The 26,525-nt window shown below is 47.8% G+C and overlaps 1 protein-coding gene across 1 annotated transcript in view; it reads right to left on the bottom strand.

Moving 5' to 3' along the window:
* Positions 1-5,128: 5,128 nt before the first annotated feature.
* EFHD1 (EF-hand domain family member D1) overlaps positions 5,129-26,525 on the bottom strand; it is a 40,803-nt gene continuing 19,406 nt past the window's right edge. The window contains exons 2-4 of the mRNA XM_044241862.1: positions 23,615-23,762; positions 16,583-16,717; positions 5,129-6,442 (exon numbers count right to left, since the gene is read on the bottom strand). Of these exons, the coding sequence (XP_044097797.1) occupies positions 6,308-6,442; positions 16,583-16,717; positions 23,615-23,762 (418 nt within the window). The 3' untranslated portion in view covers positions 5,129-6,307. The remainder of the gene's footprint in view (positions 6,443-16,582; positions 16,718-23,614; positions 23,763-26,525) is intronic.

Here is a 26,525-nt window from a genome sequence, read left to right as displayed (position 1 = left end):
GAGCTGAAGGCAGATGCTCAACCAAATGAGCCTCCAGGCGCCCCTGAAGCTAGAGGGTTTTTTGTGTTTTGTTTTTTTAATGGCTTTAATTATTTGACATATAGACAGCAAGAGAGGAAACACAAACCATGGGAGAGGGAGAGGGAGAAGGCTTCTGGCTGAGCAGGGAGCCCAATGTGGGACTCGATCCCATGACCCCGGGATCATGACCTGAGCCAAGACAATGTGGCTGATCTCTGGTCTCTTGTATCACCTGTTTGAGGAAGGCCAGCTGCCGTGTTGTGAGGACACTCAAACAGCCTGGTGGAGAGGTTCATGTAGCAAGTGACTCAGTCCTCTGACCAACAGGTAGCAGCATCTTGGGAACCGTATGATGGAGCCCTCTCGAAAGGGGATCCTCCAGCCCCTCATGAGCCTCAGATGACTGCCCCTCCCACTGATGTTTTGCAGCCTCAAGAGAGACGCTGAGCTCAAACCACCTGGTAAACTGCCTCTGAATTCCTGACCCTCAGAGACTGCATGAGATGGTAAATGGTCTTTTTTTTTTTTTTAAGATTTTATTTATTTATTTGACAGATAGATCACAAGTAGGCAGGCAGAGAGAGGAAGGCAGAGAGAGGCAGGCCGAGAGAGGAAGGGAAGCAGGCTCCCTGCTGAGCAGAGAACCCGATGCGGGGCTCGATCCCAGGACCCTGGGACCATGACCTGAGCCGAAAGCAGAGGCTTTAACCCACTGAGCCACCTAGGTGCCCCGAGATGGTAAATGTTAATTACTGTGTTAAGCTACTAAGTTATGGAATGATTCATTAAAGCAAAGATAAATACAATGTTAAGGTTTTTTTAAAGATTTATTTATTTGACAGAGAGAGAGAGAGCACAAGTAGGCAGAGCAGCAGGCAGAGAGAGAGAGAGAGAGAAGCAGATAACATGTGGCCTGATTCCAGGACGCTGGGATCATGACCTGAGCTGAAGGCAGACAGTTCACTGACTGAGCCACCCAGGTGCTCCTAAAATTTTCAATGTTAACGGTCTACCAAATTGCCTTTCAAGAAGGCAAGAGCAGCTGTGCACCTCTACCAATCCCATGAGATGGAGTATGGAAAGTGACTGGTTTCAGGAAGGATGCAGGGTAGGGGAAACTGACCCCTGAAAAGGTCTATCCTTAGCACTTCCCTAGGTTGTAGAACCCTAAGTTGCCCCCCAGGACCCCTCACCAGCACAGGACCCTGAGGATGTCTATGAAACCACTGTTGCTATAATTCAGCCCTGCAGGCAGAGATGTGGCCAGAATCTGGTCTAGTGGGCAGGCAAGGTCAGCAGGGAGAAATCTGAGCAGGGGTAAGGCCACAGATGTCAGGTCATGTGATCCAGCAATCCAGCCTGGAGGGCTCAGCAAGTGGCAGCTGCAGGGGGCGTGGCAGGTGAGCAGGAATCTCCCTGGGCTGGTGGGGTCAGGAGCCTCAAAAGAACAGAGAAGCGAGAAAGAGGGCACCTGAGCTTGGGGCCAAGGCAGCAACCAGAACTGGGCACCCTGGCCTGGGATCCTTTGCCCAAGACTCAGGAGGAAACAGGACTGCAGTTGTACGAGGTGGAAGATAGAGAGGGAGCCAATCACGTCCTGGGCACTGATAAGTACCAGGCTTGGAATCGGCCAGGTCAGTGATCATCATCTGGGTTTTACAGGGGGAGGACTGAGGATCAGAGAAGCTAAACTACTAGCTTCCATCTGACTCCAAATCCCATTACGTCACACAGCCCCCAGGGCAGAGGCAGAACTGGTTTGTCGATTTGTTGGGTTTCCCTATTGCTCAAAGGAGGGCCTTTGGGGAATAGACTCATCACTTTTCCATTGAGAAGGATGTCCCCACCATCTCCACTATCCTCACTTTCAGAGCTCTTCCCTCAGGCCAGCTCCCAGGTCAGGGTGTTTAGAAGGTCCCTGAATCAGTGATAGAGGTCCTCCTTACCCATCTCTGCTGTGACAAACCCGCTTTGTCCTTGGGAAACAAATAGGCAGAGGAGCCTGTCACGGGCCGGGCAGCATGCTAGGTCTACCTCGGTGGGTAAGGCAGAGTTCCTGCCCTTCAATTTAATTGTCCAAAGAGGAAGAGAAGTGAAAAGAAGGGTATTGCATAATGTCATAAAGAGTACAGTAGGGAAAAACGAAACAAACCCCAAGGGGTATCTCACCTGGCCTGGGCCATCAGGAAAGCTTCCTGAAGATAATCCCTGAGCTGAGTCATCAACAATGAGTCCTTTGCCAGGGGGAGGGAGGGAGTGCCAGATGGAGGAAATAGTCGTGCCTAGCTCTCAGGAACCCCACTTTCTAAGAACCACTAGGTATCCTGTGTACCTGGAAAGCGGTTTGGAAGGAGGGATGGGAAGGAGGAGGGGTAAGCAATGGGACAGGACAGGTGAGTAGGGGCTAGATCCCAAAAGTGGGGGAAGCAAAAATTGAAGTAGAGATGTTAGAAACCAATGTTATCCTAACTGCAGGGTGGCCAGTCTGGGCAAATGGGGGCAGGGAAAGCAGCCAGGAGGCCATGGCAGAGACCCAGAAAAAAGCCATTGAAGGCCATGGTCATGGCCACAGAGGGGGCAAGTGGGAGCTGTGGGTGAGAGGCATGAAGAGAACAACATCTAGAGAACTCTGTGATCAAGGTGAGGCAAATAAGTCCTACCCCTGGTCTCCAGCTACATGGTCCAATTATATGTTTTCTTTTTTTTTTTTTTTTTTAAGATTTTATTTATTTATTTGACAGAGAGAGTGAGTAAGAGAGCGAGAGCAGGAACACAAGCAGGGGGAGTGGGAGAGGGAGAAGCCCACTTCCCGAGGAGCAGGGAGCCAGATGTGGGGCTCGATCTCAGGACCCTGGGAACATGACCTGAGCCGAAGGCAGACGCCCAACGACTGAGCCACCAAGCGCCCCTTATTTGTTCGTTTTGTCTTCAGTTCTTCTCTGTTACATTTTCTATCATTTGCAGTCACAAGTTTTTAGCTCTTACATGGGCTTAGCTGTCCAGAGAGGACAATGGATGTTTGAAGTAATTATACTGAACAGGGACTCGATTGCCAGGACCCTGAGATCATACCTGAGCTGAAGGCAATCACTCAACCCACTGAGCCACCCAGGCACAGTTTCAAATTTGCAGAACTTGGGAGAAAATAAACTTCCCATATATCTCTCTGCCTGCACCTCCCCCTTCCCATTACTAACACCTGGCATTAGTGCGCTATGTTTGTTACAGCTGATGTGCCATAATAATATCTTATCATCAAGTAAAACCCATAGTTTATATTAGGGCATGCTCTTTAGTGTTGTGCATTGTGTTTTCACAAATGTGTTACGACCTCTACAGGATCACTACAGGACCACTAAAATCCCCCGTGTTCCACCTATTCATCCTGCCCCCTTTCCCTCTCAAGCTGACTTTTTTTTTTTTTAAGATTTTATTTATTTACTTGACAGAGATGACAAGAAGGCAGAGAGGCAGGCAGAGAGAGGAAGGGAAGCAGGGTCCCCGTGAAAAGCCCAACTCGGGGCTCAATCCCAGGACCCCGGGATCATGACCTAAACTGAAGGCAGAGGCTTTAACCCACTGGGCCACCCAGGCATCCCTCAAACCGACCTTTTTTTTTTTTTTTAAAGATTTTATTTATTTATTTATTTGACAGAGAGAGATCACAAGTAGGCAGAGAGGCAGGCAGAGAGAGAGAGAGGAGGAAGCAGGCTCCCTGCTGAGCAGAGAGCCCAATGCGGAACTCGATCCCAGGACCCTGAGATCATGACCTGAGCCGAAGGCAGTGGCTTAACCCACTGAGCCACCCAGGTGCCCCTCAAACCGACTTTTTAACTTCAGTTTTCGTAGTTCCTTTTCCAGATGTCATAGTTGGAATCATACCGTGTGTAAACTTCCCAGACTGGCTTCTTTCACTTAGCACTATGCATTTTAAGTTTCCTCCATCGTTCTGTGACTTGACAGCTCAGTTTTTTTCATTGTTAGTATTTCTTTTCATGGCTGAATTAGTATCTCGTTGTACTGATGGACCAGTTTATCCATTCACCTACTGGAAAGCATTTTGGATGCTCCCAAGTTTTAAGAAATAGCTGCTAGAAACATTCATGGGCTGGCTTTTGTGTAGACAGAGAGAGGTTCTCAGCTCGTTTGAGAAAATGCCAAGAAGTACGCTTCCTGGATTGTTATGGTCAGAGTGTCTCCATCTCTTTTTCGTGCCCACTTCCTCACGTAGGGAGGCTGGAGGGTGACCCTACCTGGAAAAATGATGCCAAAGAATCATAGGTCTTGGTTTTGGGCAAAAACCACAATGACAGGGCACCTGGGTGGCTCAGTGGGTTAAAGCCTCTGCTTTCGGCTCAGGTCATGATCCCAGGGTCCTGGGATCAAGCCCCGCATCAGGCTCTCTGCTCAGCAGGGAGCCTGCTTCTTTTCCTCTCTCTCTGCCTGCCTTTCTGCCTACTTGTGATCTCTGTCCATCAAATAAATAAATAAGTCTTAAAAAAAAAAAAGAACAACCCGTAATGATCCTCCCTGGGGAGCTATGGGTGTTCTCTTTGGAGAGAGGTTCTTACTCAGGTCCCCAAATGCCCCAGAATCTACATAGGAAGGTGGGAGGGCTCATTGGCCCTCATCAGAGTTTGAAGGGTCTAGGAAGCAAAAGAAATTAAGCTTCAGATTTTACCTGTGGCTGTGAGAGTCCTCAGTGATGAGAAGGGGAAGAGCGGCAGACTCACAACCTCAGTACATAGAATGCCCCTGAGGAAAGCTGACCCTCCAGTTACCACTCCTTTTCTCCTTTTTAAAAAAGATCTTATTATTTATTTGTCAGAGAGAGTGAGTGAGCGAGTGAACAGAGAGCACAAGAGGGGGAAGTGGCAGGCAGAGGGAGAAGCAGGCTCCCCACTGAGCAAGGAGCCCAAAGTGGGAATCAATCCCAGGACCCTGGGATCATGACCTGAGCAGGAGGCAGATGCTTAACCCACGGAGCCGCCCAGGCATCCCTCTAATTACCACTTCTAACTCTACTCCCAGGAGTAGATGGATGTGGCCCCTGCAAAAAGTGCCCTCCTCTCTCCCTCCAAATCGAAGAAGACCAGAAGCACATGGCTGTGATAACAAAGTCCACTTGCACAGTTTATTTAAAAAGAGACAGCTGTAAAGTAGAAATGCAGATGTTTTCCTGTGGTAAAGACAGCAGTTACAAAAGAGAAGTAATAAATAGGACGCTAGGAAGTATTTGTAAAAATACAGCAAACGCTTGGTATTTGCGAGCCATCCCCGAAACACCTAACATGAAAATTTGCACTGGGGGTAAGAACAGCATCACCTCGACATCTTGGGAGCAAAAGCTGGAAACTGGCCAGATGAGGACGGTCATGACCTTGGGGATTTTGAAAAGCTCTGGATTTGTCACTTGGGAATGTAGGGGTCTGCTGGATTAGAATTTGCATAGTCAGACTTAACAGGGATTCTTCTATGCATTAATATCACTTCTGATTATTTTCTTATTCTTACAGGTAAGTTGCACAGTATTTAAGAGTACGAGGAAAGGCTGAAATGAGAAGACATGAAGGGAGGAGGACTGAAGAGGGCGGGTCCGTGGGGAATGCTAAGAGACAGGAGAAAGGTGACAGGAAGGAACAGAATATTCTATTTTTCTACTGTTTTGTCACCTCAGCAGCATGCCACTCCCCCTGTTGAAGAGGGGACAGGCAGTGGCCCAGCCTGGCTTGCCTTCAACCTCACCATCATCAAAAGACAGAAGATGCAAAAGCAACTGGCAGAATCAGGCTCAGAATGGAAACAGGAAGTTGGATAAGAAACAAAGCAAGGGTGGGGGGGGGGACCCAGAGAGGAGAGGGGCAGAGAATCACCCAAGAAAATGGGGGTAACATTAACATCAGAGCCCTCTAGGGACTATCTCCTCTGAGGACCATCAAAGAAAGAAATATCTGCACAAATTAACACTCTCTGATGCAGAGTGGCAAAGGGACAAGGAAAAAGTACAAACTGCCAAGTAGAGGCACAATCTGGCTACATAGGAAGGAGGGCAGGAAAGAGAAGCAAGGGGGCCAGTTGGCTCATCCCAGGACCCTGGGACCCTGTGGGAGCCCCTCCCACACAAGGACGAGAGCCTCTCCTGCCCCCCCATGAGGCTGCGGAGTTTGCACTGGGTGGTGGGTGTGGAGGCTGGGTAGGGGTGGGAGTGGCAGGGGTGAGGGTGCCCAGCCAGCTCTCTCAGGGGCATCTGTGAGGCACTGTGTGGATGGAGGTCAAGGTTACTTGACTATGTGCTGAAAGCAGCCTTGAGCTCCCGGAAGGCAGCTTGGCGGAGCCTCCTCTTCTCCTCCTCCCGCTTCCGCTCATCTTGCTCGGCTTTTAGCTCAGCTTCAAACTTACTGGCACAGGACAAAGCTTGGACCTGCAGAGAAATGGCAAAAACAAACCAACAGACTGAGGGAGAGGAGGAGAAACTTGGGAGATGGAGCAGCTCATCTAACAGAACTCAAGCTGGCTAAAGCCGGGTGACACGGGAACCCAGTCCTGCTGCGGGGCAGGACCCCCTCATCCCCCAGAGCAAAGACTTGGCTTCACAAGTTCGCCCAATCCACTACTGACGATGCCATCCTTCATCTGCCCCTGTGTTATATACATGGTTCTACTGCCAGGGCTGTTCTTTCTACTTCACTTGTTTTCCCGGACACTGTTTCATATCCTGCCTATTACCCACTCCCATGTCAACCTTACATTTCACAATAATATTGTTTTGTTCTAGGGGGAGAAAACAAAAACCAAAACTAATGAACTCCCTGCTGGGATTCTGATTCCAACTGTCTCATTGTGCCAGTGGCAAATGGATACCTTTACAATAGATCAATCATTCTGAATTGACTTCCGAGTATTATGTGTTTTGGAGGATGTTGTGAATGGGATTTAGTGCCAATTCTTTAAACCTTTTATCTGTAATAATATCATTATTACAGATGTATTATCAGATACATCCATCTTAAAACCCTGTATTCTGGAACTGATTCTTCCCCCGCCCCCCACTAGTGTCTCATCAATTTGGTAAAATTCCCAAACGCGCTGGGTGTGCACGTTATTTTAGTAAAGATTGCCAAATTGCTCTCCAAAGTAGCTGTTCCAATTTACACCCCCACCATCATGGAATGTTGAGTACTCATTTCCCCACAGCCTCGCCAACGTTTATCAGTAACCTTTTTCCTGTTTGCCAATCAGATAGGGGAAAAAACCCACAAACCTGGCACCTTCTTTTATTTCCTTTTTGCTGAATTATCCCTATCCCCGGGGTTTCCCACTTCTCCATTCTTTACAAATTCAGACTTAGTCCCTTGTTAAATATTTTTCAGTTACTTAGTCTTTTGCTTGTCTAACTTCAAGATTATCTGAGGCCATGGGAATATTTAAATTTTGATATCATCATAATCTTCAACCACTTCCATTTTGGCTTTTGTCTCTCTCTCCCTCTAAGCAGGCTCCACACCCAAGGTGGGGCTTGAACTCAGGACCCCAAGAACAAGAGTCACATGTTTTACTAACTGAGCCAGCCAGGCTCCCCAAGGGCTTTTCTCTCTTAAGTCATGTTTAAGGTCTTCTATATTCCAGGGCTCTGAACCCATTTTCCTCTCCTATTTTTCTGGTTTTATTTTCCCATTCAGCTCTTAAAGTCACTTACACTGTATGTTAGTGAAGGAATATTATCAATTAGAAGGATTTTATCTCATTTTCCTAAGTGGAGAGCCAATTTTCTCAATGTCCTTTTACCAAATAGTCTATCATTTTCCCACTGATTTGAAAATTATCTTTTTATGTACTAAATTCCCACATGAAGAAGGTCTGTTTTTACTGTTTCTATCCTGTTCCACTGATTTCATTCTTGCACCTGCACTACATTATTTAATATTACTGCTTACAGAATGCCTTGATATTGAGGAAAATATCCCATTATGTTGACTAAGCACATTCTTTTCATATTTTTATTTTTTTTTAAAGATTCATGTATATTTTAAGAGATTTATTTATTTGAGAGAGAGAGAGAGAGAGAATGTAACCATGCACGTGAGTGGGGAGGAGGGCAGAGGGAGAGGGGAAGCAGACTCCCCACTCCCTAACCCCCACCCCCAGCACAGAGCTCAATGCAGGCCCATCCACAGCCCGGAGGTCATGACCTCAGCTGAAATCAAGAGCAGCATGCTCAACCAACTGAGCCACCCAGGCACCCCTATTTATTTTTTTTAAGTAGGTCCATGCCCAGCATGGATGGAGCCCAACATGGAACCTGAACTCATGACCCTGAGATCAAGACCTGAGCTGAGATCAAGAGTCAGATGCTTAACTGTCTCCAGGTGCCCCTCTTTTCGTATTTTTAAATGTCTTATTATGAATGAGTATTTTTTTTAAAAAAGATTTTGTTTATTTATTTGACAGAGCCAAAGAGAGAGATCACAAGTAGGAAGAGTCAGGCAGGGGCGGGGTAGGGGGTTGGGAAGCAGGCTCCCTACTGAGCAGAGACTCCCCCCCTGCCGCCCAATGCGGGGCTCAATCCCAGGACCCTGAGATCATGACCTGAGCTGAAGGCAGAGGCTTAACCCACTGAGCCACCCAGGTGCCCAATGAATGAGTATTAAGCTTACCAAATGTTTTGAGATGTTTCACTGAAAATGATCACATTTTTCATATTTGATACCGATGATATTTTTAAAACTTATCCCTGCAGTCTTAACATAAACTTCAAATGTATTAAGGTCCCCGCAGCTATATTCATTACATTAATATTCTTTCTGATGTGTTTTTATCTTATGTTATCAGAATCATGATGGCTTTAGAGAATGAATGTGATAAAATCTTTCTCAGTGTGTTTTAACTAGTTTGTGACATTGAAAAGAAAGTGTAACATTGAAGAATTAATCCCTAAATTCCCCAGCACTTAACTGAGTTTTTTTTTTTTGGGGGGGGGAGTCAACCTACTAAATGTTTTTATAGTTCATCACATTGTCCACATATTATCTCAAATTTACAAAAAAAAAAGCATTCCCTTTCATTGAATATTTAATGATTTTAAGTCAATGTGTCCTAACCACTCACTTTTTTTTTTTTTTTTTTTAATTTTAGGTAGGCTCCAAGGCCAACATGGGGCTTGATCCCTGTAACCTACAGTTCCACCTTCTACTGACTGAGCCAGTGGGGCACCCAGATCTCTCACTATTTTTAACTAGCATGTTCCTGGGTCCACCATCTTTTCTCCATCATGAGCTTCAACGTTTGGGTGTCTACTTGTATGTTCTACTTCTCTGCCAGTGCAGCTGAGATTTATCTATTTCCAACAATGCTCTTTATCCTATCCTCTCTGGTTTTCAATCCATTACCTCCTTGGTGACACAATGCAGACTCTCACATCTCAATGAAAAATAGTAACATCCCTTCCTACATTCTCCCTGCACTGCACAGGGGTCCGTGTCTGAGCACAGGATATCTCTGAAAGAATCAACCGCATAGGGGTAGGGACTAGGAAATTATGTTTTCCAAATTTCCCAGGTATTTCGTAAGCACTTGAGGCCCTGCTCTGTCTCTTCCAGCTCCCTACACTGGAGTCACTAGAAGACAGATTTAATTGCCTATAGTAGAGCTTGGCTCACACTGACTCTCGTTAACCACTGCCCTGGATTCAAGCTGAAAACTTGGACCCTAGCTCCGACACCTCTCCTCCTTCACCTTTATTTTTTTTTTCCTTGTTTGGTTTTCAGGAATTTTACGAGCTGGCTGTTAAGTGTTAAAAATTTAAAAAAAAATACTATAAGTTAAATTATATAAATCTATAATTAGATTAGAAAAAAGAGAAATACATATTACAAAGTCATTGCTTCCTAATTATCTTGTTACATTTTATTCTTTCTGTTTTGGAGGTTGTCTGTTTCTGTTCCAGCTCTAAGGTGGGAAACAATGGATAATGCTACTTACAAATCCACCTTTGGCAACATCTTGTTGGAAGCTTGAAAGCAACGACCCCCGGCCCAGGGGTATTTACACCTCGGAACCCAACAAAGTGCTACAAAGCAGGGTTTGATTTATTGTTTCATTCACAATCTTTTCTTAAGAAAGTAATGGGAATGTTAAAAATGTAGATTAAGCTGAAAAATGTGTAGTATCTGTAGCCTTTATACTATGAAGACCTCCAAAGAATTTTATGGAATATTCTTCTAGTACTTGAAAACTATTACCAAATTTGGCAAGGGGGGGACCTGGGTGGCTTAGGTGGTAAGCATCTGCCTTTGGCTCAGGTCATGATCCCAGGGTCCTGGGGTGGAGCCTACATGGGGTTCCCTGCTCAGTGGGGAGCCTGCTCCTCCCTCTCCCTCTGTTCCCACAACCCATGTGCTCTCTCTTCTCTCTCAAATAAATAAATAAAATCTTCTTAAAAATTCGGCAAAAAAGTTGCTCACATCATTGAGGAATGAATGAAATTGAGTTCCATTCACTTTTTCTTATGAATTAAGTTAGACAAAGTATCAACCAACACTCATGTAGGACCTAGATTCTTCTGTCAGTTGCAACCATAGGCTTGCAACGGACACAGAGCCCAGAAAAAATTAAGGAACCATTCTTTGATAATCAACAGACCATGTGGAATTTATAATAAAAGTACTGTACACTTTATTATTTGCAAATTGTGTGCTATCTATCCTTGATATCATTAAAATTTATAAAAACATACGGATATATGTATATGCATACTCTGTTCAGAGAGCCAGTTGCTAAACATTCACCAACAAACCACTGTCTAAGCCTCAGTGTTCTCATCTGCAGAGTGGGGTGCCACCACCTCTCCCCCTCCCATGTGTTAGATAAGACATGAACCTAAGGTCCACCTGCCCACTACTGCTGGCCAGGTCAGAGGGGGAGGGGCCTTTGCAACTCCCTCACTTGGGGTCCTTGTTCTCCACTATAAAAGCTACCTCTTGGGGTGCCTGGGTGGCTCAGTCAGTTAAGCATTTGCCTTCAGCTCAGGTCATGATCTCAGGGTCCTAGATTCAAGCCCTGCTTAGCATGCGGAGTTTGCTTCTCCCTCTCCCTCTGCCCCTCCCCTTGCTTGCGCTCTCTCACTTTCCCTCTCAAATAAATACAATCTTAAAAAAAAAAAAGTTGGGACGCCTGGGTGGCTCAGTTGTTCAGCGTCTGCCTTTAGCTCCGGTCATGATCTCAGAGTCCTGGATTCAAGCCCTGCATCAGCCTCCCTGCTCAGCAGGGAGCCTGCTTCTCCCTCTGCCTGCTGCTCTCCCTCTGCTTGTGCTCTCTCTCTGGCAAATAAATAAATAAAATCTTTTTTAAAAAAAGTCACCTTGATTCTATGGTCTGTGAGTGCTGTCTCGCCAATCACCCCACTCTGTGTCTTCATCTTGTTTCCTTCTCTGGGGACCACTTCCCTGGGTTCTAAAAACACCTGTCTACTCTAGATTAAAAACAAAAACAGAAACAAAAGTTCTCTGATTCCAAGCTACCATTCCCACTTTGTCTAGACCTCCTCTGCCCGCCATCTACACAGAAAAGTCAAGCTGTTTCTCCCCAGTTCCCACTCACCTCTTACCCTACTGCCATCTGCCCTCCACCAAGGAACCTGCTCTCTCAAAAGTCTCCAATGACCCACTTGCCAGAGCCAACACCCCCACCCTGGCCTCATCTGACTTCACCTCTTCCTCAAAGTGCTCCTGTCCTCCAAAATGGCCTTTTTTCCCTGGGTTTCCTTGTTATCTCTGCTCACTTCCTTCCCCACAGTCAGCCTCCTCGAAATCTCGAGGTGGTACTTGGATCTTGTGAAGGCGGCTCCCCTTGTCTGTGTCGTCGGGTGTCCGTGAAGCGTTCATTTCCCCCTTCTCTCCTCCTCCAAGACGGTCCCCTGGTGCACGCCCAAGGGTCTGTGGAGACAGACTCCACCCCGACTCCAGAAGAAAGCCCAGTCAGGGTAATGGTATCCCAGCTCTTGTCAGTGCTCGGTGTGGCAACAAACATGCGTGAAAAGATCACTCCACGACCCTCAGTATCTAGCATCCCCATTCTTCCTAGCAGCAGAATTATAATCAGACACGTGGGTCCCTAGGAAGAAAGGCATTTTGGACTCTCCAATGCAGGTGTTGAAAGACCCCGCGTATAGACACCCTTCCCCCAGCCATTGATTAACTAATCGCTTTCTTGCTTTTCTGTAATCGCTTGGCTTCACCCTCCCCCTGTTAGACCCTTCCCCCAGTTGTTAATTACTTAACCGCTCTTTTGCTTTTCTGTAACCGCTTGGCTTTTAAGGCGTGACACTGGTCTCCTGTTTGAATAAGATACCTTTTGCTAATAGCCGAGGCATAGGGGGCGCATAGTCACGTAGGCAGGATGCTTCTCTGCTGAGTAATAAAGGCCCAACTCCCCCTCCCCACCTTTCTCTTCGCGCGGGGGTCCTCCAAAGCCAATCCGCAAACACCAAGTATGCCTTTTTCAAATGTTCAAATTGTCAGCCAATCATCCCTGCCCCTTCCAAAAATTTATTTGTACCTATCTATAAAAATCCTGCACCACCCCAGCCTGGTGTGCTCAGCTAGCAGGAGCTGCTGACCACCCGCAGGCGCCTGCGCTACAATAAAGAACCTCTTGCTGCTTGCATCCTGTGGTAGTGTTGAATTCTTGGGTAAGGGGATCCGTGGGTCTTACAGTGTGACCAAGTTCTGTCCCACAGGGCACGAATAAGACTCTACAACAAACACTGTGCCCTCCATTTTCTTCTTTTTTTAAATTTATTTAAGCGATCTCTACACCAACACGGGGCTCCAACTGATGACCCTGAAATCAAAAGTCACATGCTCTTCTGACTGAGCCAGGCAGGCGCCCCCACGGTGTCCTTCAAACCAAAGTGCCTGCCATCCCCTTCCTCAAACCACTCCCACAGGAGGGGTGTGTCCCTGTCTCTATTTTAAAAATATCATCAATCCCTCTCAACACAGCTCCACAAGACTCCTTCTGGTGGAATACTTTTTAAAATATTGTATTTATTTGACAGAGAGAAAGAGAGAGATCACAAGTAGGCAAAGACGTAGATGGAGAGAGGGGGGGAAGGAGGCTTCGCGTTGAGCAGGGAGCCCAGTGCGGGGATGGATTTCAGGACCCCGAGATCATGACCTGAGCCAAAAGCAGAGGCTTTAACCCACTGAGCCACCCAGGCGCCCCCTGGTGGAACATCTTACTATTCACCTCCCAGCACGCACTCCTACATACTGAGACTGCTAGTTCCTTTGGGATTCTCCCCAGCCCCACTCACTACCCTCAACGGACCTACAATTTTCCGGACATCTGTGGAAGCCTCCCTGACTCCAGCCTCTCCCCAGTGCCCAGCACTGGTCAGGTAGAGGCCCCAGGAGGGCCCCCCACACCTGCCGCCATGGCCCCCCAGCAAGGCTGTGCAGAGCCCATTATGCTCCACATTTTCCGGGCCCTACCCTGGGAAATCCCAAGTAGGTCTTGGGGGGCGGGAGGGGAGGAGACCCGAGAAGCTGATCTGCAGATTTTTCTGGTCTGGTGGTCAGCAGGCTGGAGAGGACAGACCTTCAGGGGAGACCAGAGCTCTCCGTGCACCTGGATCCGGTATGGACTGGGGGCCAGCCTCCCAACATTTGTTACCCTCCGTGCCTCGGAGCCTTTGTGCTTGCGTTCCCACGGCAGGAACGCCCTCCCCTCCTTGATTACAAGGTGAATCCCCATTCATCTCTGAACATCTGTTGCCAATGTCAGCTCCTCTATGGCCCTCTCCCAAATCTGAGTGATGATTCCCTCGACTCGTCATTCATGCAAACGTTTATTGAGGGCCATTACGTGCCAGGTCTGTAATTACAAAGATAACACACCCATTCTGCCTTTGAGTCTGGGTTGCAGAGGCAGACAGACAAGTTCAAAACATTTCATTGCTATTCTTTTCATCTTTTCTCTTCTTTATAAAAATTGTGCACGCACCTTATAAAACATTCCAAAAATATAAAAAAGCAGTCCCTTGGTCAGTCATAGCTATTACTAATACTCAGATATGTAATTAGCCAGGTTGGATTTAACAAAATTGGGTTGTAAACATAATGTTCTGCTTCCTTTGTTTCGTACATCTGTTCATACTCAGAGTGTGCAAACGGGCGGGCGTGCCACCAGGGACTCGATTCCCTGATAATGGAAGCTTTGGTTGATTCCAACTTTTCTCTATTGATGCTGTATAAAATCCCTGTTACACATCTACGTTTATCTGCATGAGTGCCTCTAAGGGATAGAATCCTAGGGGCAGAATCCCAGAAGTAAAGGATACAAAGCACTCACAGCCAGCCCCAAAATGCTGTCTGTAAAGCTGGGACCATTTCTACACTCTCACCAAAAATGTCTGAGACTAGGGGAGGAGCAGAGGGAAGGGTAGAGAGAGGATCTCAAGCAGGCTCCATGCCTATCAGGACCTGAGGCGAACTCAAGAGTCAGATGCTTAACTGCCTGAGCCACCCAGGCACCCCTTGAACAGATCATTGTAGTACTACTTCTATTCATAGTAAAGGCACACAGAAGAGGGTGGACTCTCTCAAGAAAAGCAGCCAAACTCTGCTCCTTCCACACTTTAACATGAAAGGAATAGAGTTTTCCAGAAATGGGCCTTTGGGTTGGGTATTTCAGGGAAAGGGCAGCAGGCACTAGGCCCCAGGGGTGAAAAGGCATGGCAGTATCTGAAGAAATGTGCTTGGGCGGCAAGGAAGGCCAGAACAAGGATCAGAGTCGGGTCATAAGATCCTTCGTGGTTTCCAGAGACTTCATGCGGACTTTTAACAAGAGCACGGTTTGCTGAGCTGCAGCAGTGGCCCAAAAAGTGTCATGCAAAACTTGGGTCTCAATGTCAGGCCCCTGCCCACAGCCATCACCCAAAGATCTCCAAGCGTTGGCTTATCGGGCGATGACTAAAGAGGACCCATCCTTCCAGAACCCATCCATCCCTCCTCTCTATTCCCTCTCTTTCAAGGCTGAGAATTTGTTTTCCTCATGAGACTATGTGCGCCGTCCTGGGGAAGGCAAAAGTTCTGTCTACTAGCTCCTTGTGAAGGAGCTCTATTTCCAGAGTTTACTGTGCCTGGCATCCCCAGAGCTATGTTGAATCAATGCTAAGTGATGAAGGAAGGGCCAAACCACTTTCAGGATTGGACACAGAATGCTGGCATTGAAGATGCCATGAGTGGCTGGCCTATCCCAAGTCCTCAGATGATAGCAGGAGGAACTCAGGTGTCAGGGGTTCACCATGACTCACAGTCTGCATACTGGCAAAACGATGACTGACCCTGTCTCCAAGCAGCATCATGGAATGCAAGGAGCCAGTCCTACTCAGGGGCGAGCACGGCCAGGATGGTTGCCAGGGACATTGCGTTTCTGGGCAAGCTCCTGGAATAAGCCATCACTCCCCAAGAGGCTGGCTTCCATCTGGGATGGGAGGGAGTCCCAACAGCTCCTATCACGTACCCAGTGCTCACAGTGAGCCAAGCACTCACTTAACACTTTTTTTTTTTTTTTAAGATTTGATTTATTTGAGGAAGAAAGTTAGCGTGAACATGGAGAGTTACAAAAGGAGAGGGAGAAGCAGACTCCCCACTGAGCAGGGAGCCTGATGTGGGGCTTGATCCCAGGATGCTGGGATCATGACCCGAGCCAAAGGCAGATGCCTAACCAACTGAGTCACCCAGGTACCCCTAAACACTTTCAATATGTGAGCTCATTTAATCCTCATGGTCATCCTGTTATCACCTCCACCGTACAGATGAGAAAACTGAGGCACAGAGTGGTAAAAGTGTCAGTGGAGGAGGCAGGACCTGATGCCAGGCAGCCCTCCCCACTGCACCATTCTGGCTGACTGGGGATTTGGAAGGCTCTCTGATTTCTCTTTCTGCAGGTGTGCTCTGGGGAAATGAAAATGACAGCACCCAGCCAGGGGTAGGCTCTCCGTAAGTGTCTGATGACGGGATGAGCGTGTGAATGAATGGAAGCATCCAGAAAGGCTCTGGAGCCATGCACTGGAGACTGCTTCCCAACCCCCTACATCACTGTCAGTGGAGCAAATACTGGTTCAAACTGGGGCAGGGGGCAGGCCACCGGGGCTCCCTCCTCTGGCCCCACTGTTTGCTCGTTCACACACAAGCACTTAAGACGTAAAGGTACAGGAAATTGCTCCATTAATTCAACTGCAGCTCGGGGCAGAACTGCAGGGAGTTCTTCTGGGAGGTCTGGATCCAGACTCGATCGGGAACCTCATACCAGCAAACCCATTTCAATCAGAAACCAGGATGGAACGCACGTGCCATCTAATTGTTTTTCCATCTTGCTTTTCATTTTCAGACTGCACGCAGACACACTCGTTCCTCTTCAATCACACACGATACACACACTGAAGCTGCTGCTGTTCTGCTTGTCCTGGGCGAGTGAATGAAGCAATCACTGACTGGGAGCTCGTATCGGGCAGGGTGAAGGGACAGAAGACCGTCCTGCACAAGAAGGAAACACCCACCTTGGCTTCAAAGAAGTGCTTGGCACCTTTGACGCCCTCCTGGGCCACATCGATCTCGGAGAGCTTGGCCAGCGCCATCAGCCCGCTGTCCTCCTCCAGCTCCCCTGCCGCAGCCTTGTGGAATACGAGCAGGAACTGCAGGAAAGGGTTGATCAGAGTCCAGGTCAACCTCACGAAGACTTACAGTGATCCCCTCCAGCCCAGGGGAAAGGCATGATTGCCACGCCTACGAGAAAGGGTATCAATACGTGCGTAGGACCACGTATGTTTGCTTTTGCTAGTGTTCTCTATTTTTTTTCCTTTTTTTTAAAGATTTTATTTATTTACTTAACAGACAGAGATCACAAGTAGGCAGAGAGGCGGGCAGAGAGAGATGAGGAAGCAGGCTCCCCGAGGAGCAGAGAGCCTGATGTGGGGCTCAATCCCAGGACCCTGAGGTCATGACCTGAGCCGAAGGCAGAGGCTTTAGCCCACTGAGCCACCCAGGTGCCCCTATTTTTATTTATTATTTTTTTTCTTTTCAAGATTTTATTTTGTAAGTAATGTCTACGTCCAGTGTGGAGTTCGAACTCACTACCCTGAGATCAAGAGTCATATGCTCCACCGACTAAGCCAGCCAGATGCCCCTCCCAAGTGTTTTCTAAGAGATCTTTACAAAAACTGGTATGTTTCAAATACTTGAGCTATCACTTACCTTTTCATTGTGTTTATGATCATTTTTTACTTCTAAAAATTTTATATGATTTGTCAGTCTTTTTTTTCTCTCTCACAAGCATACCAGTGTTATGCTGAGAAAAACCTTTCTTGCCACCAAGGTTACAGAAACAATCACCTATGTTTTTGTCTCTTGCTTTTATGACTCCTTTTTTGTTAAACGTGTAAATATTTAATCTTTGAAATTTATTCTGATCTATCCTGGGAGGTTGATCATTAACCCTATTTTCTTCTAAATGGTTAGTTGGCGATCTCCACACCATTTATGGAATAATCTGTCCTCTTCCTCCAGATTCCAAATTGTGACCTGAATGCATTAATCTTTAAAGCCAATTTGTTCTAAAAAGCCTACCCAGGATATATCCCCCTACCCCTGCCACAGGACATATTTTTAAATAAATAAGCCAGGCTGAAAAGGCAAGTCTCCCATCTTCCAGCCCTTCCCCAAGATGATTTTAGACTTTTACTTCTCTAAAGAATTTTGGCGAATTTATTTGTCAAATAACCATTGTCCAAACTTCTATAATTGTTTTTTTCCAAGTCAGCACTGAAAGAAGCCTTTCCAGGTTTTCGGTGCTATGTAAAACACATGGGTCTCCAGGGGAGTTTTGAGGTTTCAGGAGGTTTTTTTTCCTTCATGCCCATCCCCTCTAAAAAATGGTTTCCCCAAGAGAAAAGGACTTTACCTAACGTAGACTGAGAGGGCAAACAAATTCAACAGGCTTTCCAAATTCCACCTTGGGTGTGTTTTCCTGCCAAGACTTTTAGTCCCTAGAGGGAAGTGTGTTTCGTTAAATGGAAGTCTCAGCCTCTACCACCACTAACCCCAAAATGTCACGCGGATAAGCCTGTCTTTGTAATTCTTGCGAAGCAAGGGATGAAGCAGGATTCTCCAATATGTAGCTTTGCGGAAGGCTGCGGTGGGCCCCTTGGCTCCACAGAAATGCCATGTTTGTCCACCTGCAGCTTCAAACTTCCTCACTAGAGGCCGGTAAAGACTCAGTTTGCTGCAGACTAGCAGAGTCAGAATATGGGCTCTAAGTGTCGGAAAACAAGCCCTTTGGAGGGGAGACTCCCAAGAACAGGATGGAGGGCAAGGGGGCTACAGGGGGACGGTTGTAGTCGGGCTCTCATGAAGAGAAGGCAGTAGCCAAAATGTCAGCAATGGAAATGTGAGCCATCTGCAGAGGGAAGGAGTGAAAACCTGTCCCTCGGGACCCTGCCCGCCCTTAAAATATTTACAGCTTACAGAAACATCTCCCCCATGCCTCCCTTGCTACACAAGGTAAATACAAAATAGACAGCCCCTCCACACTGGGAAGGCAGCTCTAGAAAGATGGAAAAGGGGGGTTACTCAGTCATTAAGTATCTGCCTTTGGCTCAGGTCATGATCCCAGGGTCCTGGGATCGAGCCCTGCATCAGGGTCCCTGCTCTGTAGGAAGCCTGCTTCTCCCCCTGCTTGTGTTCCCGCTCTTGCTGTCTCTCCCTCTGTCAAATAAATAAAATCTTTAAAAAAAAAAAAAAAAAAAAAGATGGAGAATGGCCCCAGCTTAGCAAAAATCCTAGTGACCTTGGTGGGGGGCAGGGCAGTGTCTCCTTATCCCCAAGATTCATTTTTCTCACATCTACAGTGTATGTGGTATTTACAGGCAGCTTAAAGTATTCCTCATGGATCTTTTTCTCCACGTGTGCTCACTTTCACTCTGCCAGCTCACAGAGCACCAAAGCAGCCCTGTCTTAATTTAGGGGTCCTTGGGGCACCTGGGTGGCTCAGTGGATTAAGGCCTCTGCCTTTGGCTCAGGTCATGATCCCAGGGTCCTGGGATGGAGCCCCAGGGTCCTGGGATGGAGTCCCAGGGTCCTGAGCAGGGAGCCTGCTTCCTCCTCTCTCTCTCTCTGCCTGCCTCTCTGCCTACTTGTGATCTCTGTCTGTCAAATAAATAAATAAAATCTTTAAAAAAAAAAAAAATTAGGGGTCCTGACGCCAGCCAGTTAAAGAAAGTAAAAAAAAGGAAAATCCAGCTCAACCTGTATATGTTCAGCCTTCCAGAAAAGCATGCCAGGCATTCCTATTTGATTTTATTGTAATCACCAACTCCTGAATGACAATTTCTCTGACTGCCCAGCCTTGTTTGTCTTCCTATTTATAGTCTACAAAGACTGGTATGTTGTGGGGAATTGGAAAGTGTCCTAGTTGTGACTATGAGCAAAGCAGGGAGCGGGGAGAGAAGAAGCAGAAAACAAAGAAACAGAGAAAGAGAACTAACAAGGCTAAAACAGTAATATCAGGCACAAGCTAACAAACACATCTGATAAATTTAAAGAATTTCTAAATTTAATTTCTTTTTTAAGTAAGCGCTATCCTTAACATGGGGATCAAATTCATGACCCCAAGATCAAGAGTTGCATGCAGGCACCCCTAAATTAAAAAAAAGAAAAATGTAATTTCATGGCCCTGACCGGTAATGCAAACATCTTCCCTGAATTGGCACTCTAAAATCACAAGTGACAGAAACAAACTTGTTGGCTCAAGCAAAGAGGAGGACTTTGTTATATAAAAATGTTGACTTATTCTTGCAGGAATAGCCAGCTGCAGAACCAATTTGCAGTACTTCACCCCAATTTCAAATTCCCAGGACAGGGAATCTAGTGGACCTAGTCCCACCAGGGGTCCATCCATGGTCCAACCAACAATGATGCTGATGAGCAACCTAATACCAGGCAGGGCCCCACCCAAAGGAAGGTAGGGTAGAAGGAGAGAATGGAACCCGTAATTCCCAGTACAGACAGGTATCCAGTAAACCCATCACCCAACCTTTGTACAAAACTACTGCACATCTGGCCTTGGAGCAATTTTTCTTTCTTTCTTTCTTTTTTTTTTTTTTTTTAAGATTTTATTTATTTATTTGACAGAGAGAGATCACAAGTAGGCAGAGAGGCAGGCAGAGATAGAGGGGGAAGCAGGCTCCCTGCTAAGCAGAGAGCCCCATGTGGGGCTCGATCCCAGAACCCTGAGACCGTGACCTGAGCCGAAGGCAGAGGCTTAACCTACTAAGCCACCCAGGTGCCCCGGAGCAATTTTTCTTTAAGAGAGATATAATGGAGGGGCACCTGTGTAGCTCAGTCAGTTAAACATCTGCCTTCAGCTTGGGTCATGATCCTAGGGTCCTGGCATCAAGCCTTGAATCAGGCTCCCTGCTCAGTGGGGATGTGGATGTGACTTGCTTTGGTCAAGTTAATCCAAAGAGAAATAAAGAGAACAGAAGCATTCATTAAGGACCTACTAAATGCCAGGCTGTGAGGAAAGAACTATAGAAGTAAGCAATTTTGTCTATCTGGCCACCTGGCCCCCACATGATGATGATGGTGGGGACCATTGGCTATGATGCCCTGTGGGGCATGTCAGGGACCCAGCCAATCACAGTCCCCTGATTGCAATGACTGGTCCAGGAGGTGGGGACAAGTCCCCAGTAGCAGCATTCAGAGGCCAGCTGAGGCCGGTTCAGGCCCCCATGGCTGCTAACCTGGGACAATGGAACCTGGAGCTGCTGGCGGCCATCTTGGCAGGCATCAGGGAGAACATGCGATGTGGAAAGAAAAGGTGAGGTTGACACAGAAGAAAGCACGGTTGAGCTCTGACCAGAGGAATATGCTGCACTACTGTGCCCAACGCACCTCTACTTCTTCATCTCCCGTCTATGGGAGCTGAGAGTTTTTGTTTTTTCTTTTCCTGTGTAAATGAGCTGGCATTCTCTGTCACTAGTCATCAGGAATTCCAACTGATTCCAGCATGGAGAGAGAACGCTGTTCTCACAACAGTCCTGAGGGAAAGCTATTAACTCGGCTATATATTTTTAGAGTTTATTCAGACAGGCAGTGGGAGCAGGGGGAGGGGCAGAGGGAGAGAGAGAATCTCAAGCAGACTGCCCACTGAGTGCAGAGCCAGACGTGGGGCTCCATCCTATGACCATGAGATCATGACCTGGGCTGAAATCAAGAATTGGAAGCTTAATCGACTGAACCATTCAGATGCCCTTTAACACTCGCTTTTTTTTTTTTTTTTTTTTTAAGATTTTATTTGTCAGAGAGAGAGAGAGCACGAGAGAGAACACGAGAGCACACAAGCAAGGGGAGTGGCAGGCAGATGGAGAAGCAGACTCCCTGCTGAGCAGGGAGCCTGACACAGGGCTCAATCCCAGGACCCTGGGATCAAGATCTGAGCTTAAGGCAGATGCTTAACCAACGGAGCCACACAGGCATCCCAACACCCCTATTTTAAAGACAGAAAAATGAAGGCTCAGAAGTAAAATAACTTGCTCAAGGTATGCAGCTCTGTGTGGAGACCGATCTCTGACAAGAAGCCTCTTGTCATTACATAACCAAAGTACCAGCACGCCAGCGGCTCCCAGTACTGGTGGGAATCAGCAGAATGGGCCACCTGGCTGACTCCACTGGTAAGAGTGTACAACTCTTGATCTTGGAGTTTTAAGTTCAGGCCCAACACTGGGTGTAGTAATTACTTAAAAACAAAATTTGAAAAAAAAAAAAAAAAACAACCAAAAAACCAGGATGTTGGGCTGTGAGTATTTACGGCAAACATATCCCCACCTCCAAATCCTGCCCCTCCAGGCACAACTGCTACAAATGGGACCACAACGGGACTCAGAGCAACAAAGGACCGAAAGGAATGTCACTGAGGCTTTGAAATGCGGTAACAGGAATACTTTGGAGATTTCCAAACCTCTGATGTCCACCTGTGGGCATTTCTGTGGGAAATGGCCAAACATGCAGCTAAGAAAAGCAAACCAAGCATCTTGGATTTGGCAGGAAGCGTGTCTTTTTGCTCGGCCAGTGACCTGCACAGCCCTCTCAATACCCTCTCGATTTCTGTTCCCCCCAGGTCACAATTTGCCACAGATGCTCTTTCCCTGGTGTTGCCTCCAAAGCTTCATCCACGCGAAAGCTTTTACCTTCTCTACCCCTGGACAGCTGGGCTGAAGGAGCCAGTGCCCAGCACAAATGAGAGGTGGGGGAGCCAGAGGGACAGCTGTGGAGGCGAGAATGGCAGCTGACAAGGGGAGGCTGTGGGCACCAAGCCTGCTGCCCAGATCCAGCCTTGAGCTGGAACGTGATTTCATGCTAAGTCTTGACCGTGTTGGCCCTCTAGCTCCTTAGCTCTGGAACGAGAAGTCTGGTCTAGAATATCCTGAGGGTTATGCCCAACACAGGTTTTCTGGGATCTTCTATTTCTGTATCTGCCAGCTCAGGAAAGGAAGAGAAGGGGCGGATCTGGAGCTGATCTGTGGGCAGAGAGAAGCCAGGCTGGTTTCACCACAGCTGGGGAGGGGACTCACTGCTGCCGGTTCAGCCCCGGGGACCTCGGGAAGAACGTCCATGGGCCCTAGTGAGCCTGGAGAGAAGACCTGTACTTGGGCAAAGCTCTCACCATCAGGAACCAGGATGCTGGAACTCCAGTGTTTCTGGAGTAACCAAGGTCACACACCGGGAAGCAAGGACAGTGCTCTCTAGTCCCAGACCTGGAGGGCCCCGCTGAGATAGGACAGAATGGGACTGCTAATGCTCGGAGCTTCGAGCTCGGATGTTGTCCCCAAACCTGTTCTGACACCAGCGCACACAGACACGACTGGAGGCTTCACAGTAAGACTCAAGCACATAAGACATGGAACCCTTCCTTGCGGGGCTGCATCCCTGCCTTGGAAGAAACCCAGTGTCCTTGAGACTCTCCCTGCAGCCAGAAACGGCCTTACCACCAAAGTTCTCACACATTTAGAGATCAGATTTTGAATCTACTTGTACTCTTCCAGAGAGATCTGTACATGGAAATTTTGCCTGCAATTTCAGGGATTCTAAGGCCAAAAAGCCCACCCTTGGACTGTTATGGGGACACAAGGAGCTCCAGGAGCCCGGAGTAAGAGCCTTCGTTTAATTGCTTTTTGATCATCTTTAAGTAGCTTATTGTAAAAGTTTAAAGTTTTAATATCTAAGAAAACATGAAACTATAAATCTACTAAAACTTTGCACACATATCCACTATTTGGTAAACATCCTTCCAGATTTCTCAACACCCAAACATTTGCCCAAAGGAGGCTGTCCTACGCACAGTGACTATTTGCTCAGCGACCATTCTCCCCATGAACCACGCTTCACGAGCTTCTTAAAGAGATCTTTAAAAGAACTCTAGGTAGACTGTCCAATCAGTACTCTAGAAAGGCTAAAGCTACTTGTGTTCCAGGGGCCCTTAACTGTGGGGCTTCTCTCTGGGGCCCTCTGCACAGGGGCTCAGGGCCAAAGGGTACCTCACGGAAGCTGAGCTGGCCATCGAAGTCCTCATCCACCTCCTTGATCATGTTTTTCAGGCCCAGGTGGGTCTGGGGGGCACCCAGCTTCTCCATCATCAGCTTCAGCTCCATCAGGTCAATGAAGCCATCCCGTCCAGCATCATACCTGCAGGGGCAAAGGAAGGATGCTAACAAGGGACCACCATGGCTAGGATCACGGGACACTTGATCATGGGACACAGGATGACAGGACACTTGGTCATAGGACACCTAATTCTTTTGGCCTCATTTACTGGAAAATAATGCAGTCACCTGCTGCTTGGCAGTGCCCACCCGGGTCACAGGACCAGAAGGGACCCCCTTCTTGAAACGCCTTTGGGCACTGCACAATATGATTCAAAGGGGATCTTGAACCTAACAACAGGGTTGTTGTTAAGTCCTTTATCCCCTCAATGAGGCTGTAAATTTCTTGAGGATAAAAAACATGCCCAGTTACCTTTATATCCCCCAGTTTTGGTCAGCAAACACTGACCAAACCTCCAGAGGCTGGGCAACAAGTTGCAGAGCGAGCCTGGGCATCCCCGACATTCTCCCAGAGGACAATTCCAAAAGCTGCCCGTTGGGTCCCATTTATTTATTTATTTATTTGAGAGCAAGAAAGAGAGCAAGCATAGGAGGGAGCAGGGGGACGAGCACAAGGAGTCAGAGAAGCAGACTCCATGCTGAGCAGGGACCCCCCCCTGGGGGCTCGATCCCGGGACCCCTAGATCATGACCTGAGTCGAAATGGAATAAGACACCTACCCAGCTGCGCCACACAGATGCCCTTCTCCGTTCATCCTTCTGGTCTCCTGCCTGTGGCAGCTGGTCCCCACCCTTGCATGTGGCTATCCTGGCTCCAGCTCTCTGGTTTTATGCTTGACCCCATCATGCTCATCTAGCCTCCAGGTCCAAACGGTCACATCTGTGCAAGTGACTTCCGAGAGGGGACCAGGCTCTGCCCCGTTGCTTGGATTTTACCACAAAGCCAGCATCTCTGTTGGGTGTTCCTCTAGCCCCCACTGCCCAGAAACAAACCCAGCCTCACCACAGTGGGGGGATCCTGGCCCTGCCCTCTACCCCTTGGTGCCTGAGCTGAGGGGAACCTTCTTCAGCCTTCTTTTCTCTGCTTTCTGCCAAACTGTCCACCCCCTACTTCTCTACACACCTGGGCTGTGACAAAGTTTTCTCACAGAACCCCCTTCCCCTTCTCCCTTCAAGTCCTTCCCATTTTCTGCTCCTCAGGGATCCCCTTGCTCTCCAGGTAAGAACACCTTGCATTAAAAAGCAAATCAGTTCAGGGGCGCCTGGGTGGCTCAGTGGGTTAAAGCCTCTGCCTTCAGCTCAGGTCATGATCCCAGTGTCCTGGGATTGAGCCCCACATCGGGCTCTCTGCTCAGCGGGGAGCCTGCTTCCTCCTCTCTCTCTGCCTGCCTCTCTGCCTACTTGTGATCTGCCAAATAAATAAATAAAATGTTTTTTTTTAAAGATTTTATTATTTATTTGACAGAGAGAGATCACAAGTAGGCAGAGAGGCAGGCAGAGAGAGAGAGAGAGGAGGAAGCAGGCTCCCCGCTGAGCGGAGAGCCGGACGCGAGACTCGATCGCAGGACCCTGAGATCATGACCTGAGCCGAAGGCAGCGGCTTAACCCACTGAGCCACCCAGGCACCCAATAAATAAAATCTTTAAAAAAAAAAAGCAAATCAGTTCATAGTAGCCAAAAGGCGGAAACAACCCAGGTGTCCATTTTTGATGAACGGATAAACAAAATGCAGTATATCCATAATATGGCATATTTTTACAAGAGGATATTATTCATGATAAAAAGGAGGGCAAATCTGACACACACTACCTTGGGGAGGAACCCTGGCAACATTAAGGCAGGCTTGAGATAAGCCAGACAGAAAAGGATAAATACTGTGTAACTGTGAGGGACCCAGAAAGTCAAAATGGAGACAAAAAGTAGAAAACAGTGGCTACCGGGACCTGGGGGAGTGACTGTTTCATGGGTTAGAATTTCAGTGTGGGATGAGAAAAAGGTCCAGAGAAAGATGCCGTGATGGTCACACAAGGGGGTGAATGTATACCAACCGGCCCACCTACACAGTCAAGGAGGCAAATTTTACATGTATTTTCCCCACAGTAAAAACAGAGAAACCAATCCAGCTCCTTCACTATCTATATCCCCCACCCCACCCTCCCAACAACAAAAGCCCACCATTGTTGGCAGCCACACCATCACCCACCAAGGAATGCAGCCTGTGGGCAATCAGAAATCTAAGCCGGAGGGCTGGTGGAATTTTGAGGCCCACGTGGTGGGGCCGGAGATGAGGCCCAGAACTCCCCAGCGTGCTCTGTTCCAGCCTCAGCAGCCGACTCATGCCATTCCTCCCACCCTGAATGGACATCCCACCACCCGGCCTTTCTGTGGCCTTTCTGTACCCCAAGCTCAGGGAGCTGCCCCCTTCCTTCTCTGAGAGCCAACAGCCCCATTGTCAGTCCTCTAGCACTCACTAGATGCCGCCTCCCCCTGCTGGGTATTTCCTAATGTAGCAGCTGTGTCCCCAAGATCCCAAATCCTGAAGGAAGGGAGCCACAGTCCTCCCAACCCTGTGACGGTCTCCACTCCAGACCGGCCCCACACATTGCGGGATGTGGGCCCAGTCAGTGGGGGGCACCCAAAAAGGTTGCATGGACTTAAGACCCCATGCAAGGATGGGAGTGAAAGGAACCAGCAGTATCTGGCCCTGGGAAACAGGCCACTGTCCTCCCATGATGCATTTCAACTTCCCAGAAACGTGCCCGAAGAGCAGAAAGAGCTGGGCTGTGGGTGTGGACATGACAGAGAAGGATATGAACCAGCACAGGGAAGAGCTTTCTGCGAAAAAG

This window comes from Neovison vison, chromosome 3, assembly GCF_020171115.1.
Source record: "Neovison vison isolate M4711 chromosome 3, ASM_NN_V1, whole genome shotgun sequence".
NCBI lineage: Eukaryota > Metazoa > Chordata > Mammalia > Carnivora > Mustelidae > Neogale > Neogale vison.
This window is presented reverse-complemented; position numbering and strand designations above follow the sequence as displayed.